General features: G+C 43.0%; 1 protein-coding gene across 1 annotated transcript; it reads right to left on the bottom strand.

The window, feature by feature from the left end:
• Positions 1–1,419: 1,419 nt before the first annotated feature.
• LOC113291536 (protein SUPPRESSOR OF K(+) TRANSPORT GROWTH DEFECT 1-like) lies at positions 1,420–2,931 on the bottom strand. Its single transcript, XM_026541061.1, has 3 exons — positions 2,767–2,931; positions 2,315–2,593; positions 1,420–1,582 (listed from the first exon to the last, which is right to left on the bottom strand). The coding sequence occupies exons 1-3, from the start codon at positions 2,929–2,931 to the stop codon at positions 1,544–1,546; spliced, it is 483 nt and encodes a 160-aa protein (XP_026396846.1). The 3' UTR covers positions 1,420–1,543.
• Positions 2,932–17,601: the final 14,670 nt, after the last annotated feature.

Raw genomic sequence — 17,601 nt, 5'->3', positions numbered from 1 at the left:
GAACTTCGTTAACAGTATTAAATCCATCAACACCATAGAAAGCAATTATTGGTGTAGTTCGAAAATTACCTTCATCTGCTGGACTAAGAGTTGAAGAATTTTAAAATAATTGACTTACTGAACTTGAATCACTTGAATCATGTGGAATCGATTCCAAATTTACATCAACCTCGTCCTCAATCACCTTCGAATGAATTATCTCAGGTCCAACTAAATCGGTGTCTTCAGATCCAGACTTCAATTTTCCAGCATCAGTTATCAATTGTGAATTGGTACCCGTATTATCAATTCCATTACTAAAACTTAATCTGTTGTCGAAAACCTTATTCAAATCAGCTTGAGAATTAGAATCTGATGGTGCTTCCACTAAATCATCACCGGATCCAAGTTTATTGTCCAACAAACGTTCTCCGAAAGCTTTGAACTCAGCAGCTATAATCGTCTTCAATGAAGAGAGGAGTGCAGTTTCAAACTTATTCATGATAGCAGTCTCAAAATAGACTGCTCTGATACCAATTGTAACGGTCTACGTTACAAATTAGCATAGAAACAACTCTAGATCTCTAAGAATAGAGATAATTGAAGAAAGGGGAGAGGAATTAGAAGGTTAGAAGAAGAACTAGACGAATTAGAGGAGGTGAAGAGAGGGCAGACGATATTTGAGAGAAGAACATTGTTTCATTGATTGATAATTTCATTGATACCCGCTCCAAGCAACAACACAGCTTATAAGGCTGTAAATCAACTCACAAACAACTATATCTAAGCTACCCCTCAACTACTAAAAAAACTATGAAAATAACCTGCTAGTCTAATTGTCATGAAGCTAAGGTTCATGACATTGATATTATCGGTTCCAGTATCATTTCTAATAAAGATGAAATCTATGAAAGGAAAATTAGGTATTTCGGTATCATCTGTAGTAAAGATCTAGTAAACTAAACAATAGCGAGTTATATTTGTTCCGGAAAACAGATTGATCCATAAATCGTTAATGGTGCGGCAAACTGATTGCCTTCTTTGTTTGAGAATTTTTCTGCAACCCTTAACTTGTTAGAGTGTCAGCATTAAGATTTGATCGTGTATAGGCAATTTCTAGGAAAGGAAGTTAATGAGAATGTATGTTAACTGCCTCTTATTTTAGAAGTTTGAGAAATGTTGATAATTTTTATAGATATTTGAAATTAATTTTAATAATGTATAGACGATAAAAAAACGATAAAATCTTTTGTATAGGTGTATAGGACCCGCTCGATGCGACACCGATACACGATATTAACTACTTTGGATACGAGTAAACCCTTGTAGTACTTTTAACACCACGATACATACACAACCACAATGCTTCAAAGAAAAATAAAATAAAAAATAAACAACCACAAATGTTATTTCTCAGAATTTAGAGAATTATGTAGCATTATCACCATTGAATACTGGATAATAACATTCTTTTTCTTTTCTTTCTTTTTTACCATATTAGTGCCTTTGAAACTACAATCCCTCAGTCCATCAATGTGTTTACGCGAATGATAGTCTTTTTTCTTCAACCACTTGAGCTCGTGTTGGAATCATCCTTGCTAACCTGAAAGTTCCATTATCATAATTGCTAATTAGCAAATGTCAGAAGTGTAACAAAATACAAGGACATGTAAGTATAACTCGAATTCTCGTAGCCAGGATTTCGAAAAAGGGTAGGCAAAAAAGAAAAGAAAATGCCACATAGAAAAGTAAGACCTAACATTTAAAAATTCACTGCGAATGGAAAATTGCATTACAACAAGAGATCTAGCAACAATTTAGGACAATGCAGAGCACTAAATCTCTATAGATTTTTCAAAGTATCAGTTAATGTTGATATTCAAGCTTTATGTTCATAGCAGAAGGAAAGACGGGAAGACAAATGAGTTGTATTTGTTTTTTTCTTTTTTATATACCCTTTACATATTGGACTTGGGCTTTTCTAGGATAGACAAAAACTCGTTTATATTTTCTATGGGACTGCTCTGGTAAAGAAATGGGGAAAGCAAGACAATTGCCTTTGCCGTGAGTTGCCTCCGCCCCTGCTCGTCTACCCCCTCAGTTTCATAGAGACGGAGTTGTTTCACTGTTATATAAGCCATTTGTATAGTTAGGTGTTAAGAAATTCAGACTATTATTTCACTAAATTCACATATTAAAAAAATAAGATGCATATTCATTTGGGGTGAACTGAAAACTTCCACAAAAAATAAATAATCTCGATACTTGAATAAGTGAAAACTAATTTGACGCAGTATGATAGATTTCCTTAGTTTAGGTTGGGTGACATAATTACCTGTGGGATCTCTTCAGTTGAAGGACTAGCTTTCTGGGCTTGAGGAGGATTACCATAATCCAGAATAACACGCAACTCCTCTGCTCTCCTCAAATATTCACTAAATTTTTGTTGTACTGCTTCTCTAATCTTCAAATTCGACTCATACTTGAAATAGGTCTTAAAATATTCTAAAGCATTCATATATAATGGAAATGCTTTGGCATAATTCATTTCATTATCTTCTTTAACAGCTCGTTTAAGATAATCGATGGCATGCTCCTTGAAAAGCTTGGACTTCTTTATGGGTGAGCAATCAAGGATTCAAAAAAAAAAATGAAAAAAAGTTAAGAGAAATCATAGAGATTAATAGTAATTAATTACTTAAACAAGAAACTGATAACACATTAAAGAAAGAAAGTTGAAACTTAAAATTCATATGTAAACGATTAAAAGGTTTGGGAAGTACTTACCACAGGGTCTTGGATTACGTGAGGTTGCGGTCGAGGATCATCGAGAACAGCACGTATCTCTTCAGCTCTCTTTAGATATTCAGCAAACTTCTGAGATATTTCTTCTTTAATCTTAGGATCTCTCTCGTATTTCAAATGGGTCATAAAATACTCTAAAGCATTCATATACAATGGAAAAGCCTTGGCGCAGCTCCCTTCATTATCTTCTTTGACAGCTTGTGTGTACACATATATCTCACTATCAGACACGTGTATATAAAAAGATACGTGGAAAGCATGCAGGCCAAGACATCAAAACATGATGCGCTGCGAAACACCGAATAAACCCCGAGGAGTTACTTTATCTCATCCCCAAAAGAAGCTAAGATCAACGGTGGAGAGAAAGTTAGCTGACACGGACGTGACAGGGGCAGAAGACACTTGTCTGACACGAGCAGACCTCTCAACTACCCGCATTAAACACTCTGAGCAGTGTACGTGTCGATCAACCTGTGGAACGAGCGAGGATATATCTGCGGGATCAAGGGGCAAACGCAGACCTCTGCGTGATAGACACAAGAACTCAAGAAGATAAGGTTTCAACGGCCTTCAGAGATGGGTCCCGCATTCTAACCTTATAAATACCGCTTCTCCACCAGAGGAAGGGGGATCGAAAAAATCAGGAAGGGAAGGAGAGAGAGAGAGAGAGATTGCAAGTGTAAGTTAATTTAGAAGAGAGAAACATGTAAACCCAAAAGTCATTCGACTACTCGTGTAACCGTGAAGATATAGTAAAACAACAAACCCCGTGGACGTAGGCCTTAGTGCTGAACCACGTAAACCTCGGTATTGTTTACATTTCAGCACTTTATATTTGTCTAAACCCCATGGATCTTTACTTATACGTTTTGCTTTCTTTGTTTTTCCCTATATATCCCGTGCGCAAAACGCCTCGCATGGAGTTGTTAGATGAGGCTATGATAAACCCGAAGGTTTTGAGCCAAGGAATCAACACTAAGATATCATCATCACAAATCTCTCTAGATTACGATGATTGGTTGTGAGCATTCGGATGCCTTCGTGATTTGTGTGTTCACAATTTGGCGCTAGAAACAGGGACTTCGTCCCGGTAAAAGATTTATCTTGTCCTGTGATTTAATTTTAAATTGGCATATGATTGCTTTCTGATTTATCAGCTCGGACCGTATAGATCATTTTGTTAACTGTATTGTATTCAAAAACCCACCTATTATCTCGATAAGATTTATTGTTTTAATCCGTGGATTTACGATTTTCTTTAGATCTCGTGCGAACCCGTCTCTCTGGGGGGTTTTTTCGTAGTTTTTTATACTTGCATTTTTAAAAGGATCTCCTTAATAAAACTTTAACCCGTGTATTGTAACTCGTGTGTATTAATCCTCTCCTGGAAGAAGATATTTCGCCAACTAAACCCGATTCACGCGGATATTCCCGTTTTTGTTTGAAATTCCTTGTGCAGAAAGAACGTATTGTGAGTAAAGAAGGCGAGTTTCTACGAGATTTCATTGTCGACAAAAGGACCCGTGATGGAAAAGACGCAGGAAGCAGGAAAATCCAAAGCTTTTGTCGAAAGAAACAACCAGGACAACCCCGGTCATCACCGAAGCAAGCAGAAAGGAGACAAAGCTAAAATGACCAGTCAAAGGCAAGATACTGCGGAAATCACTTCACCTATGAACGCTAATTCATTGCAGCAGCGGCTCTCAGAGCAGCGGCGACAAAGTACGGTGCGACTGCGGTTAGTCCCCGAAGGCTGCAGAGGCTAGCAAAAACTTGCGCCATGATCAACTTCATCAACCAAGAGAAAGGGTGGATGAATCCAGAACATTCCACACCCGTGCACCTTCCAACTTTTGGAATGCCACCAACAAATGATCAAATCAAACCATACCGCGCGGCTCTAGCACCGCAGAGGGGCTATCACCCGTATTTGGAAATGCCAGCAACCGAAGCTGAACCTCTGCCACCTTTAGTGCAGACCGTAGAGGAAGGCGACACCATGGCCGTAGTGGCACGCGCGGGGACTCCCAATCAGGGGTCCAACCAATCACATCGACTGATGGCTGAGCTTGAGGAACTGAAGAAGAGCCAGCAGGTTTACGCAGATGCTGTAGCCCTGTTGGCCAGAGAAAATCAAGATTTAAAGGAGCCGATTGCTCTAAGCACGAAGACCAGCCAACAACTTGATGAAGCAAATTCCAAAGCACCAGAGCCAAACCGAGACTGTAGAGTCGTCATAGCGGCTAATGGAGACGCGACTAGGGGAAGTAGCGTATCCGACCCGGATTATGACGACGGAGAGTCAGACGGTAACGAGCAGAAGAATTTAGGGCACCACCGCGCGATGTAAGAGCTACGAGATGAGATGATGGACGAGATCAGGCAATTAAAAAGTAGACAAGGAGGGGGGAGGTTAGAAGAGGTCATGAGAGAAGCTAACTCTACGCCCTTAACTCATCGCTTGGCCAACACCCCTATTCCACTGAAATGCCCTGTCCCAACTTTCGAATGCTATGATGGATCCAGTGACCCTGCTGCACATATTCGGTACTACAACCGTGTCCTAGCTAGATGGGGTCAGAACGACGCCGTACTCTGCAGATACTTCCCGTCAATCCTGAAGGGATCGGCATTATCATGGTTCGATAATCTGCCACCAAACTCCATCCACTCACACGACCAACTCACAGAGAAATTCTTAAGAACGTACATGTACAACAAGACTGTAAACACCGGAATGGATAAACTCTTTTCACTAGCGATTGGCTACAAGGAAACCACGAGGGAGTACACTAACAGATGGCACAAGATCTGCCAAGCCATAGGGAGCGTGGACCCAGTGGTAAGCATCAATTGCTACAAATGGGGATTATACCGAATGAGTCCCCTATTTGTTGAAATTCATGGAAGCGTGCCTAAGACAGAGGGAGATCTTCGAATAATTATCGAAAAGCATGCTCGACTTGAAGAAATTCAACGGGAAAACCTGAGGGCATATCCGCAGAGATCTCACCGCACCAATTCAGCGGAACAAACCAATGGGGCCAAAAGGAGTTTCTCAGTGGAGAGACCTCACGAAGATAGGAAGGAACGAAGGGATGAACGAAGAACAGGTGACCGAAAATTCGAAGATCAAGTTTACACGAAACTCAACGCTAGCTATGCTCGTATCCTACGAGAGATCAAAGGGAGGGAAAACTTGGAGTGGCCATGGTCTAAGGGAAAGCATCCCCCGAGATCCGAGAAGTCTAAAGATTACTGTGAATATCATTGTTTCAACGGACACCAGACCGAAAAGTGCAAGAACCTTAAAATAATGATCCAAAAATTAATTGATGCGGGAGAGCTCAAACATTACGTACGAAAGGATGTTACCGAGGATAGATCCAAGCGAACCAAACCAGTCCAACTTCCGGAAGGAAACCGAACAATCAACACCATCTCGTGTTCCGAAGCCATAGGGCCCTCACTTACAGCGCAGATAGTAAAGAGGTTACGGAAGCAATTCGAAGACCGCTGTGAATTGTATAAGGTCGATGGGATAGTGGTGGACGAGCACGAAGAATGGATGGAATCTCCTATCATCTTCGATGCCGAGGATATCGAAGAAGATATGGAAGACCATAACGATCCCTTGGTCCTAACACTACCAGTAGCTGGATGTAACCTCAAAAAGATCCTCATAGACGGGGGAAGCTCTGTAAACGTCCTATTTTACGATGCATTCAAACGGATGAAGCTCCATGATGAACAATTAATGACCTCTTATCACACAATCTACGGATTCAATGGAGCAGCCACGAAGCCCTTGGGAGACATCGTGTTGCAGGTTAACGCAGGGCCCATGAAACTGGAAACCCGATTCAGTGTGGTGGACACCCCTTCCCCCTACAACGCTATTATTGGACGAAAATGGATACATAAACTCAAAGGAGTTGCGGCAACATACCACCAATATCTCAGATTTCCAACACCTGAGGGAGTAATGGAAATCAAGGGAGATCGGGTCACTACGAGAGAGTGTCAGGCCACTCAGGATCATATCAACAACGAGCAAGAAGAGCAGCGAAAAATCCGAAGAGTAAAAAATAAAGAAACCGCGAAAGAGAAGGCCATAGACCTGTTCCTCAAGGAAACTACAGGGAAGGGCTTGACGAAAGATGATAATGTCCTAAGCACAGAGACAAGTACTTCAACAACCAGTGAAGAACAGAAACACGCTAAATAGCAATTAAAGAACGTCCCAGTCCTCGGAAACCCGAAGCCTGTGTTCACACCAGTGGAGCCCGTAAAAGAAATCAACATAGGAACGGAAGAAAACCCGAAGATGATCAAAATAGGGACCATAATGGACGGAGGAAGGGAACATTATTTAACCAAATTACTTAAGGAATACGCGGATGTGTTCGCCTGGAAGCTAGGAGATATGCCGGGGATTGACCCAAAAGTAATCCAACACGAGCTACGCATCAAACCGGGCACGCCCCCGTTCAGGCAGAAAATACGAAAAGTAGCTCCAGAGTATCATGAGGCAGTAGAAACAGAACTTCGGAAACTACTAGACGCAGGATTTATCAAGGAAGTCAAGTATCCTACCTGGATCTCCAACATGGTCATTGTTCCTAAGAAAAATGGAGGGGTTAGAATATGCATCGAATTTACTAATCTCAACAAGGCATGTCCAAAGGACAGCTATCCCCTGCCGAGCATAGACCAGCTGGTAGAAGCAGTAGAAGGATATGAAGAACTGTCATTCATGGATGGACATTCTGGCTACAACCAAGTGTCCCTGGCAGAATAAGATTAACCTCACACAGCGTTCTACACCCCACATGGCCTTTATTGCTACACTAGAATGCCCTTCGGACTTCGAAACGCAGGGGAAACATACCAAAGGATGGTCGATGCTATCTTCAAGCCATGGATTGGAGGAACCTTATAAGTCTACGTTGACGACATGCTCGTCAAAAGCAAGCTGCGTAAAGATCACCACCAGGACCTGAGGAATATCTTCGAAGCAATGAGAAAACATCACATGAAAGTGAATCCGGAGAAATGTACTTTCGGTGTCACCTCGGGGAAATTCCTCGGGTATCTGGTAACAAAAAGGGGCATCGAGGTAGACCCAGCAAAGATTCAAGCCATAGTAGAGATGCCGTCCCCAAAGAATTTAAAGGAAGTACAGAAACTCAATGGATCCATAGCAGCGTTGGGCAGATTTATTTCCCGGTCCTCGGACAAATGCAAACATTTCTTCAATATTCTAAAAAAAGGGAGCAGGTTCGAATGGACCGTTGAATGCGAGGAAGCATTCCAAAAAATCAAAGAACACCTAGCCTCAATCCCGATTCTGCAGAAGCCAGATCCTGACGAGGTTTTGGCACTGTACATAACAGCAACAGAAGACGCAGTCAGCGCAGTATTGGTCAAAACCAATACAAAGATAGAACAACCTATCTATTACGTCAGCAAGACCCTCAATTCTGCGGAAAGGAACTATACTAAGATTGAACAGCTCATCCTCGCATTGGTGTGGGCTACACAAAAACTGAGAACCTACTTCCTAACTCACCTCGTCAGGGTCCCATGCAAAGCACCATTGGAACCAGTCCTCAAAAGCACGGGAAAAGTGGGCCGAATAGCCAAATGGAACACCCATCTGGACCAATTCAACATCATTCATGAAATTCAACATTCTCGGAAGTCCCAAGTTCTGGCGGATTTCTTAGCAGACCTTCCCCTTGACAATGACGAAGAGATTAAGGGAATACCAGAAGCCGAGGAAGAAAACAAGGATCCAATGGATATCCTCGAACCTGCGAGTCAAAGACAATGGGAAGTATTCGTCGACGGATCCAAAAATAAGGAAGGAGCAGAAATAGGCATTGTCATTATCACCCCAACCGGAGAAAGGATTATACAGGCACTTAGGTTGGAATTCAAAGAGCATACCAACAACATTGTCGAATACGAAGCTGTCGTACATGCCCTCCGTATAATAATAGAGATGGGGGTAACCGATGTAAGGCTGACAAGTGATTCGCAGCTTGTCATACGGAAAATAGGGCTCGATTACAATGTGTACGATGACACCCTCTCAGCTTACATGGCCTTGGTCCAAACATTGGCATCACAAATCCCGAACATTAAGTTCCGGCACTTATGCAGAAGGGACCTCAGGCACGCGGATGCCCTAGCATATATATCATCCATGCTGAGGGATAAAAATGTCGAAGCTATTAAAATAGAAAGAGTATACGAGCCTTCGATTGCATCTCAATTCTCCTTCGCTACCAATCAAGATACAGTGGAAGAAAATATCGAAGACCAGGTAGGAGAAGACATCCATAACGACTTTGACGAAGAAGATATCCTGTCAAGAGCAAATCAAGACGAAGACTTCAGCAACGAAGATGACTGGAGAGTGACGATCCATGCCTTTCTCGAAAAGGGAAGCTTACCTGCGGATCAGAAACAAGATAGGAAGATACTCTCCAAAGTAGGAAGATATGATATTCGGGATGGGGTCCTGTACAAGAAATCCTTCCTTGGACCATTACTACGTTGCTTGTCCCGGAAAGAGGGGCATCGAATTCTAAAAGATATCCATTATGGTGACGCGGGGAATCATAGCGGCATGAGATCACTAGCTGACAAAGCAAAAACGCAAGGATATTACTGGCCGACAATGATACAGGACGCCGCGAGGATGTCACGACGGTGTGAAGAATGTCAGCGCTTCGCCAAAAAGATCCACGCGCCGGAAACAATGTTAAACTCCGTCGATAGCCCGTGGCCATTTTCAAAATGGGGCGTAGACATCGTCGGACCTTTCATCGAAGGATCAGGGAAAAGACGATTTTTAATAGTAGCCACGGACTACTTCAGTAAATGGGTGGAGGCTAAGGCCTTGGCCAGGATCAGAGACGCGGATGTGTTTACTTTCATATTCCAGAACATCATTTGCAGATTCGGTATACCCGCTGAAATTGTGTCTGATAATGGCAAGCAATTACAGGGGAAAAATATAGACATGCTCTTCGATACTTTCAAAATAAGAAAGAACAAGTCCACCCCCATATACCCTCAAAGCAACGGACAAGCGGAAGCTACCAACAAGACCCTCGCCCTTATACTCAAAAAACAATTAGACGAGCATAAGGGAAGATGGTGCGAACAACTGCACAATGTGTTATGGACATACAAGACAACACGAAGATCCGCCACCGGGGAATCCCCGTTTCTTCTAACTTATGGAGCTGAAGCAGTCATCCCTATGGAAATCCTCATGCCAACCACGAAGACCGAAGCTTGGGATAAAAACCTCACAACAGATATGATGTTAGAAAGGTTGTACGACTTGGAAGGAAGAAGGGAAGCAGCATTACAAAAGATGGAAAATTATCAACGAAGACTAGCAAGGGAGTACAACAAAAAGGTAAAGCTTCGGAATTTTGTAGAGGGGCAGTATGTGTTGAGAACAATCCCACGGTATCAGCAAGAAAAGAAATGGGGAAAATTAGCAACGACGTGGGGAGGACCTTTTATAATACACGACGTTGCGGGTAACGGTTCCTACTACCTTCGTAATCTAAAAGGCGAGGTCCTCCGGCATCCTTGGAATGCTAAGTGGCTCAAACCATACTTCCCATAGGAGCAACGCAGACTTGAATCTGCTTGGAGTGTACCAGAAGAAGAAGGGAGCCTGACCGCTCCACATGTTTCTATCTATGGAAGAGGAATTGCAGGCCTCAACCTATCAATCAAACAAGCTTTCGAATTATCAAGTCAACGGAATCTATCGACAATATTGGGGAAAGTAGTTAATCTACAATCTCTTAGGGCTCCCCCGTCAGTGTCCATAAGTGTAAGACCAGGGGGAAGGCACCCAGCAGAAAGAGATACCCAACCAATCTTAAGGCAACGGGTCGACGGAATGGGTGTGTAAATATTTTAACCCCATATCCTAGAACGTTGCCTCGGCCCCCACCGTCTGGGAATCCTCTGGCCCAGGATTCGCCAGCGGGGTGACAGGTCTCAAGACGATCACGAAGGTACCTTCCTTCAGTATCGCACCCAAACACTTAAAAAAACTTTGTTTTGTTTTGTTTTTCACAAATGCTTAAAATAAAAACAAACCAACATTGCAGGTATATCAAGAAAAGGATCCATTTCATAAAGGGTGATTACAAAAAGTGAAAGGCCAATTCAAGGAAGGATACACATCAAAAAATATTCCTTTTACATGATATTAGCAAAAAATATTCTTGTTACATGATTACAAAAAGGGAAGGATAATGATGCCGCGGTCTCTACAAAATGCTGCGGTCTCTACCTAGATGATGCCGCCCCATCGGCAGGATTGTTCCGAAGACTTGAAGGGACGCTCCCACCAGAAGAGGGTCCCGAGGAGACAGGCAAGGCAGAAGGAACTGGACGACGAGGATAGTTCTTCACGAGACCATGCTCGTTCTTTAGGCCAAGTTCTATCCTCTCCAGCATCTTGTTCGTCTCCTCAGCCAATTGACAACGATCCTTGTGCTTAATAACTATTGTCCGCTGTTGGGCTTGGGATAATAACGAAGATAGCCGATTCACTTCTCTAGAAGCAGCACCAACGGCCTCCTCGCGGGTTGCCGCTAAATTCTTGAAATGATTGGTCTGTTCTTCCTGCTGCGCTAAGGAAGATTGAGCCTTTTCAAGTTTTTCATTTGTGACGCGAAGGTGTCCCTCGAGCTCTGAAAAAGACAACACCACGGAGTTAGCGCAGAAAAAACACGGTCACACTCGATGAAATAGGGTTATACCTTCGACACAAGCCGAAGCCTCTTCATACTCATTAACAACCGCATCTCGCGCTTCATCAAGATGTTCATATTCCACGGATAATTTCTTATAGTCTAGTTGAAGGTTGGTGAGAGTAAATTGACAGGCATCTAATTCTACCCGCTTCATCGAATTCATGTGACGAAGGTGGTCGACCTCTTTATTTATCTCTGATACCCCTTTGCTAAGTCTGTACATACACACTTCAAGATTCCTCTAAGACTCAGCCTGAAGAGCTACGTCGGCACGGGACGCGGAAAGAGCATTGCTGAGAGCGCATACTTCGGCACGGGCATCATCTCTTTCTCTGACAAGACAGAGCATACTATCCTTAACTCCTGGAAGAGGAATGGTTCGAGCCTTCTGTAATTCTTCTTCCAGCAGCTGAATCCTAGACTCCAGCAAGGAAGTACGCTCACGGGATTCCCGCAGACTATCACGTGTCCACAGCAGTGTGTCATTAAATAAAGCACGATCATGGTTGTACAGATTTTGCATGTCGACCATCTGAACATGCCTTGCGCGCCATACCTCAGCCCGACCATCCCATTTCTTGGCTTCATTCTTAATTTTCTCAACAAGATCTTTAATACGAGATTTTTGCCGTGCTCTTTCGTTTCGAAGCCATATCAGCTCGGGGACGCCACCCACTGGAGATAGGGTGGGGAGACTCAGACAGAACAACTAAGAAATAGAGGAATAACGACACACTGCGAGGGAAAAAGAACCAAACCTGTGCAAGCTGAAATTTGGCCGCGAGTTTGCTCTAACTCAGCGCGAACAACTACAAGCTCTGAACGAATACCGGCCTCTGATTCACCTAGCTTTTCTTTCTCCTTGAGGCTTTTCTTCAGCTCTTCTATTTCCACCTCAGCCGCAGATAATTCCTTTTCTCTGTGACGAAGCTTAGCCTCGAGCTTCAGATATTTCGCTTTGAAGAACTGATACAACATGTGGTTACAATGCTCACTCCTCATCATCTACACATCAAGACGACAAACATTATTTCACCGAAGAATTCGATCGTCACGAAGAAGTATGTACGAAAATTTACCTCCAAGACACGCTGTTGCGGAAAGCCATATTGATACCCATCGGCTATGGCCATCATATCTGCAACGGAAGTAGGAGGCTCCGGCACAAGGGTACCTTCGGGAAAACTCAATTTTTTTCCCCAGGCTTCAGACACCCGCGCCTTGTAAGACATCTTCATCATGCGACGGGTATACGTAGTAGATTCCTTTTCCCCAGCAACAACAGGGGCGTGATGAGGGACAAATATAAGATTCTTTTCCTTGAACCAATCCATTATGGGGTCCTCACCCTCAGACGTCGGCGACTGTGGAAGATTACCAGCAGGCGCATCAATGACCGACTTCCCCTTCTCTGACACGGCCCCTTCAGCACAAATGTCGGCACCTACATGCGCAGCATGCTCCTCCGCGCCACCATCTTCAACAGTGGCGTCTCCATTACCATCACCACCAAGAACATCCCAATTATCATTGGGGGAAAGTAAAGAGAATTCCTCAGGAAAATCGAGGACATCGTCAAAGAACTCCCCTGTGGAGTACATCCGATCAAAAGAAAATTCTTGAGAGGTGGGAAGGGTATCCGCGACATCACCAGCAGGGACAGAAATGTCACCGATAACACCGTCATCAGCCACCACGGCTTTGTTTCTCCCTTCATGACCATCATGACCCACGAAGACCTCTTCTTCGACATTGATAGGGGAAGTACCAGTACGTTCCTACCCATTTGTAATCTCCTCATCCTCAGCAAACTCTTCGTTCATTGGACTAGCAACTTCTTCATGGGCCTCAGCCTCGCCCATCACAATGGTAGAAGACTGCTTCGGCTTAATCTTTTTCTTCTTCAACACCTGAACCAACACACCACAAAAAGAATTATTTTTCCCGAACAGTTGAATTTCTAAAAAAGGAGAAGCGCAGCTAGAATCCGCGTACCTGAGCAGTTGAGGTACTCTTCGGTGGAAGTATAGCACCAGAACCTTCCTCCTCGTCTCCCTCTACGACGTCAAGGGCATAAGGGAAATTCATACCCGTAAAGTTCAAACGCCAGGGACAGAAATCCCCATAACGAGCAGGAGGAGACTCGCGTGGCTTGCTACTCTCGGTAGGCCGCCAACCGCGGGGACCAGGAATCCAACCGTAAGCCCATGGACCAACTATTTCGATAACGGTAGCGTGCCACTCGTATTCATGGTCGCGCTTGATCCTCTCGCGTGCTGGGAAAAGTTTCCGATGACTAGACCCCTCCGTGCCAGGAACATACTTCAGCTTGGCATCGCTGACCTCATTTAACAGACGAATCTCTCCCCGAGGAGCAGCGAGATTCCGAAGGCTGACACTCCACGGTTTGCGGTTCCTACTATTGACGTAATAACCGAAGGAGTTATTGAAATTCTCAGGAGTATAGCATTCCTTCTCCGCGGGATTGGGAACGTAGCAAGTCATTGACGTCTCCCCCTTACTCCGCAGATAGCACTCCTTCAGGGCGCGGAGATAATTCCCCGATAGTTGGGATACGGAACGGCTGTGAGTATTGGTGGAAGAGACTTCACGACTAGCAAGCACGTCATAGTAGAAGGAATCACCTGATTTGTACAACGGCAGCATAAGACCAGCTTCGAACGCTCCAACCGTCGTCAACAAATGAAATTCATCGAACTCATACTTTGAGATAAGCTCATAAGTAATATCATCCTCAGGGGCATAGAAACGAACCTCGAAGGCTTGAAGATCATGCTTTTCCTTGAATATTTAGAGATCAATATGCTTGAAGGTTACTTTTTTCTTACTAACCGAAACACTGCGTATCAAGGGGGCAGCCTCATCCTCCTCGGCGGGGCCGGATGAACTAATGAACGCTTCAGAAGCTTTTCTCTTCACAGGAGGATTCTTTGAAGATTCTGCCCTCGGAACTACACCCTTCGTATTCTTCCCTTTAAAAGTTGGAGGGGACGGCAGATGATGCTCGGGCATTACAGAACGTAGAGGAGGAACATCAAAAGAAACAGCACGAGGCGGAGCCTACGTACTCCTAATATCATCACGAGGACGAGACGCTGCGCGATCGAAGACTCTTCGGGACCCAGAAGGATTTGTCGAAGGAATCTCTTCCCTAGAAGACGAGGCCTTCGCTCCAGAAGAAACTCGACTTCGACGAACATCATCTTGAGACTCTCTACGCGGAGGAGATCTCGATATGCCAGAACCAGGAGTCTGATAAGGAAGCCGCGGACGGTCAGACATGGCTGCGAAAAGATTAAAATCATGAACAAGTTACACACAAATTCAAAAACATTACCAAAGATCAAAAAACCACATCAATAGCAATCCACACACGATAACGCAGAAACCCTAAAATTAGTATACATGCTCAAAATTCCATAAAATTCACACCCTGAAAAACTCAAATACAAGCAAAACAGTGGCCTCCTTGATTTAAGATGAAGAACAGGGGCAAACTAGTATGCAAGCATTAAAAGAAGTTCTTCATCACAAACAAGGAACAACAGTAGCAGAGAATTTACAAATCAACACAGCGTAAAACAGTGGAAACAAAGAAAAGAAAAACTTACCAGCAAAAACAGCAGCAGAAGAAACAAACAGTGGAAGCAGGCGTGATTAATGCTAAGGTGGAGAGAATTTAAGGTCACAGGTTCAATGAAGACCGATAGAGAATTTAAGGTCACAGGTTCAATGAAGATTGACAGAGAATTTAAGGGCTGAAAAACAAAGAATGAAAACTGAGAGAATGTTTAGGAAGAATGAAATTAATTTTCTTTCTCTCCTTAATATACCCGAAAGAAAGAGAAGGAAATTAATGAAGGAATGGGAAACGTGCCCGTTACATAAGCGGTTAATGCACGAATAAAAGACGTGCCCGAGTATCTAGGAGAAGTTATTAGGAGTGAGAAGAATATGCGACGATGGTTTTTCTTCAAGGCACCCATTAGACATTCAAGCCCGAAGAAAAGGGGCAAATTGTGTACACATATATCTCACTATCAGACACGTGTATATAAAAAGATACGTGGAAAGCATGCAGGCCAAGACATCAAAACATGATGCGCTGAGAAACACCGAATAAACCCCGAGGAGTTACTTTATCTCATCCCCAAAAGAAGCTAAGATCAACTGTGGAGAGAAAGTTAGGTGACACGGACGTGACAGGGGCAGAAGACACTTGTCTGACACGAGCAGACCTCTCAACTACCCGCATTAAACACTCTGAGCAGTGTACGTGTCGATCAACCTGTGGAACGAGCGAGGATATATCTGCGGGATCAAGGGGCAAACGCATACCTCTGCGTGATAGACACAAGAACTCAAGAAGATAAGGTTTCAACGGCCTTCAGAGATGGGTCCCGCATTCTAACCTTATAAATACCCCTTCTCCACCAAGAGGAAGGGGGATCGAAAAAATCAGGAAGGGAAGGAGAGAGAGAGATTGCAAGTGTAAGTTAATCCTTTAGAAGAGAGAAACATGTAAACCCAAAAGTCATTCGACTACTCGTGTAACCGTGAAGAATATAGTAAAACAACAAACCCCGTGGACGTAGGCCTTAGTGCTGAACCACGTAAACCTCGGTCTTGTTTACATTTCAGCACTTTATATTTGTCTAACCCCATGGATCTTTACTTATACGTTTTGCTTTCTTTATTTTTACCTATATCCCGTGCGCAAACGCCTCGCATGGAGTTGTTAGATGAGGCTATGATAAACCCGAAGGTTTTGAGCCAAGGAATCAACACTAGGATATCATCATCACAAATCTCTCTAGATTACGATGATTGGTTGTGAGCATTCGGATGCCTTCGTGATTTGTGTGTTCACAGCTTGTTTCACGTATTCTATGGCTTGTTCTTTGAAATTACTAAACATCTTCTTAATTTTAATCTTTTAGCTTCTTTATTTAACAGCTTGTTGCAATCAGTTTGAGAGCTGAGATGGCCTTTTGAGTACTGAATATTAATTAATTGCTGTTGATCAAAAAGTTTAAATAACACTGAGTATTGGTTTTGCGCGTTGGTTTTAGAATTGAAGAATGTCAATGGTGATAATACTCATAGCATATCGATCAAGCAGTATTTAATGAGACATATGAATCATGGCTGTGGTACTTCATGCGACTTGTCTTATCCAAGTTAAATCAAGCCTGACGAATGTTTAACCAAACTAATAAACGAACTATATATATTATAGAATTCACGAATTATACTCAAACTTAGGGGTGAGATTCAGTATCAAGGATAGCATACCTTCTATTGCTTAGTGATTGACCGTGATAATTAGTTACAGATCGTCTTCAAGTTCATCTGGGAATCCTTTTCGTTCGTTTTCCTCCTTATCCCTCGGGTTTTCGGTCACGATGTATATATATCTGTCGGAGATTGAAATAAGAGGAAGAAGAGAAATTCTAATACAATACGAGAACAAAGAAGAAGTCATCAAGGATTCCTCAATGGCTCTCGAAATGTATATTAGACGTACTAGACTTGTGCCCGTGCTATGCATCGGGCATATTTTTCTTTTAACTTGGTGTGCACGGGAGTGGCGAAGTATTTTCGATTTGTTGTGCGCGTGGTTTCGCCCCGCCCGTGGCGATGTTTTTGATTTGGTGTGCGCGGGACCCCATCCCGTGATGATGTGTTATTGATTTGACGTGGCGGGGAAAATACATTAAATGAGTGGGAATATATATGTGCAGATTTTATTTTATTTTTATTTTTATTTTTATTTACGCAGATACTATGTGTGAAATCTGTAGATTTTTTCCCCCTTTATTATGTATTAATTTGGAAAGAAAAGTCCCAGTATGGTAAGTACTGGAGTTCTAATATGAATTTGGACTTCCATAAAATTCCAAACACGGTAAATTAGGTTTTTCTTGAGTTTATAATTTTTAAACCAATCATACGTTGCCAAGTGTCCTTACCTAAATATTATCACGTCATGACT

Source organism: Papaver somniferum, chromosome 6 (genome assembly GCF_003573695.1).
Source record: "Papaver somniferum cultivar HN1 chromosome 6, ASM357369v1, whole genome shotgun sequence".
In the NCBI taxonomy this organism is placed as follows: domain Eukaryota; kingdom Viridiplantae; phylum Streptophyta; class Magnoliopsida; order Ranunculales; family Papaveraceae; genus Papaver; species Papaver somniferum.
The sequence above is the reverse complement of the archived record's forward strand: the minus strand, read 5'-3'. Positions and strand labels throughout refer to the sequence as shown.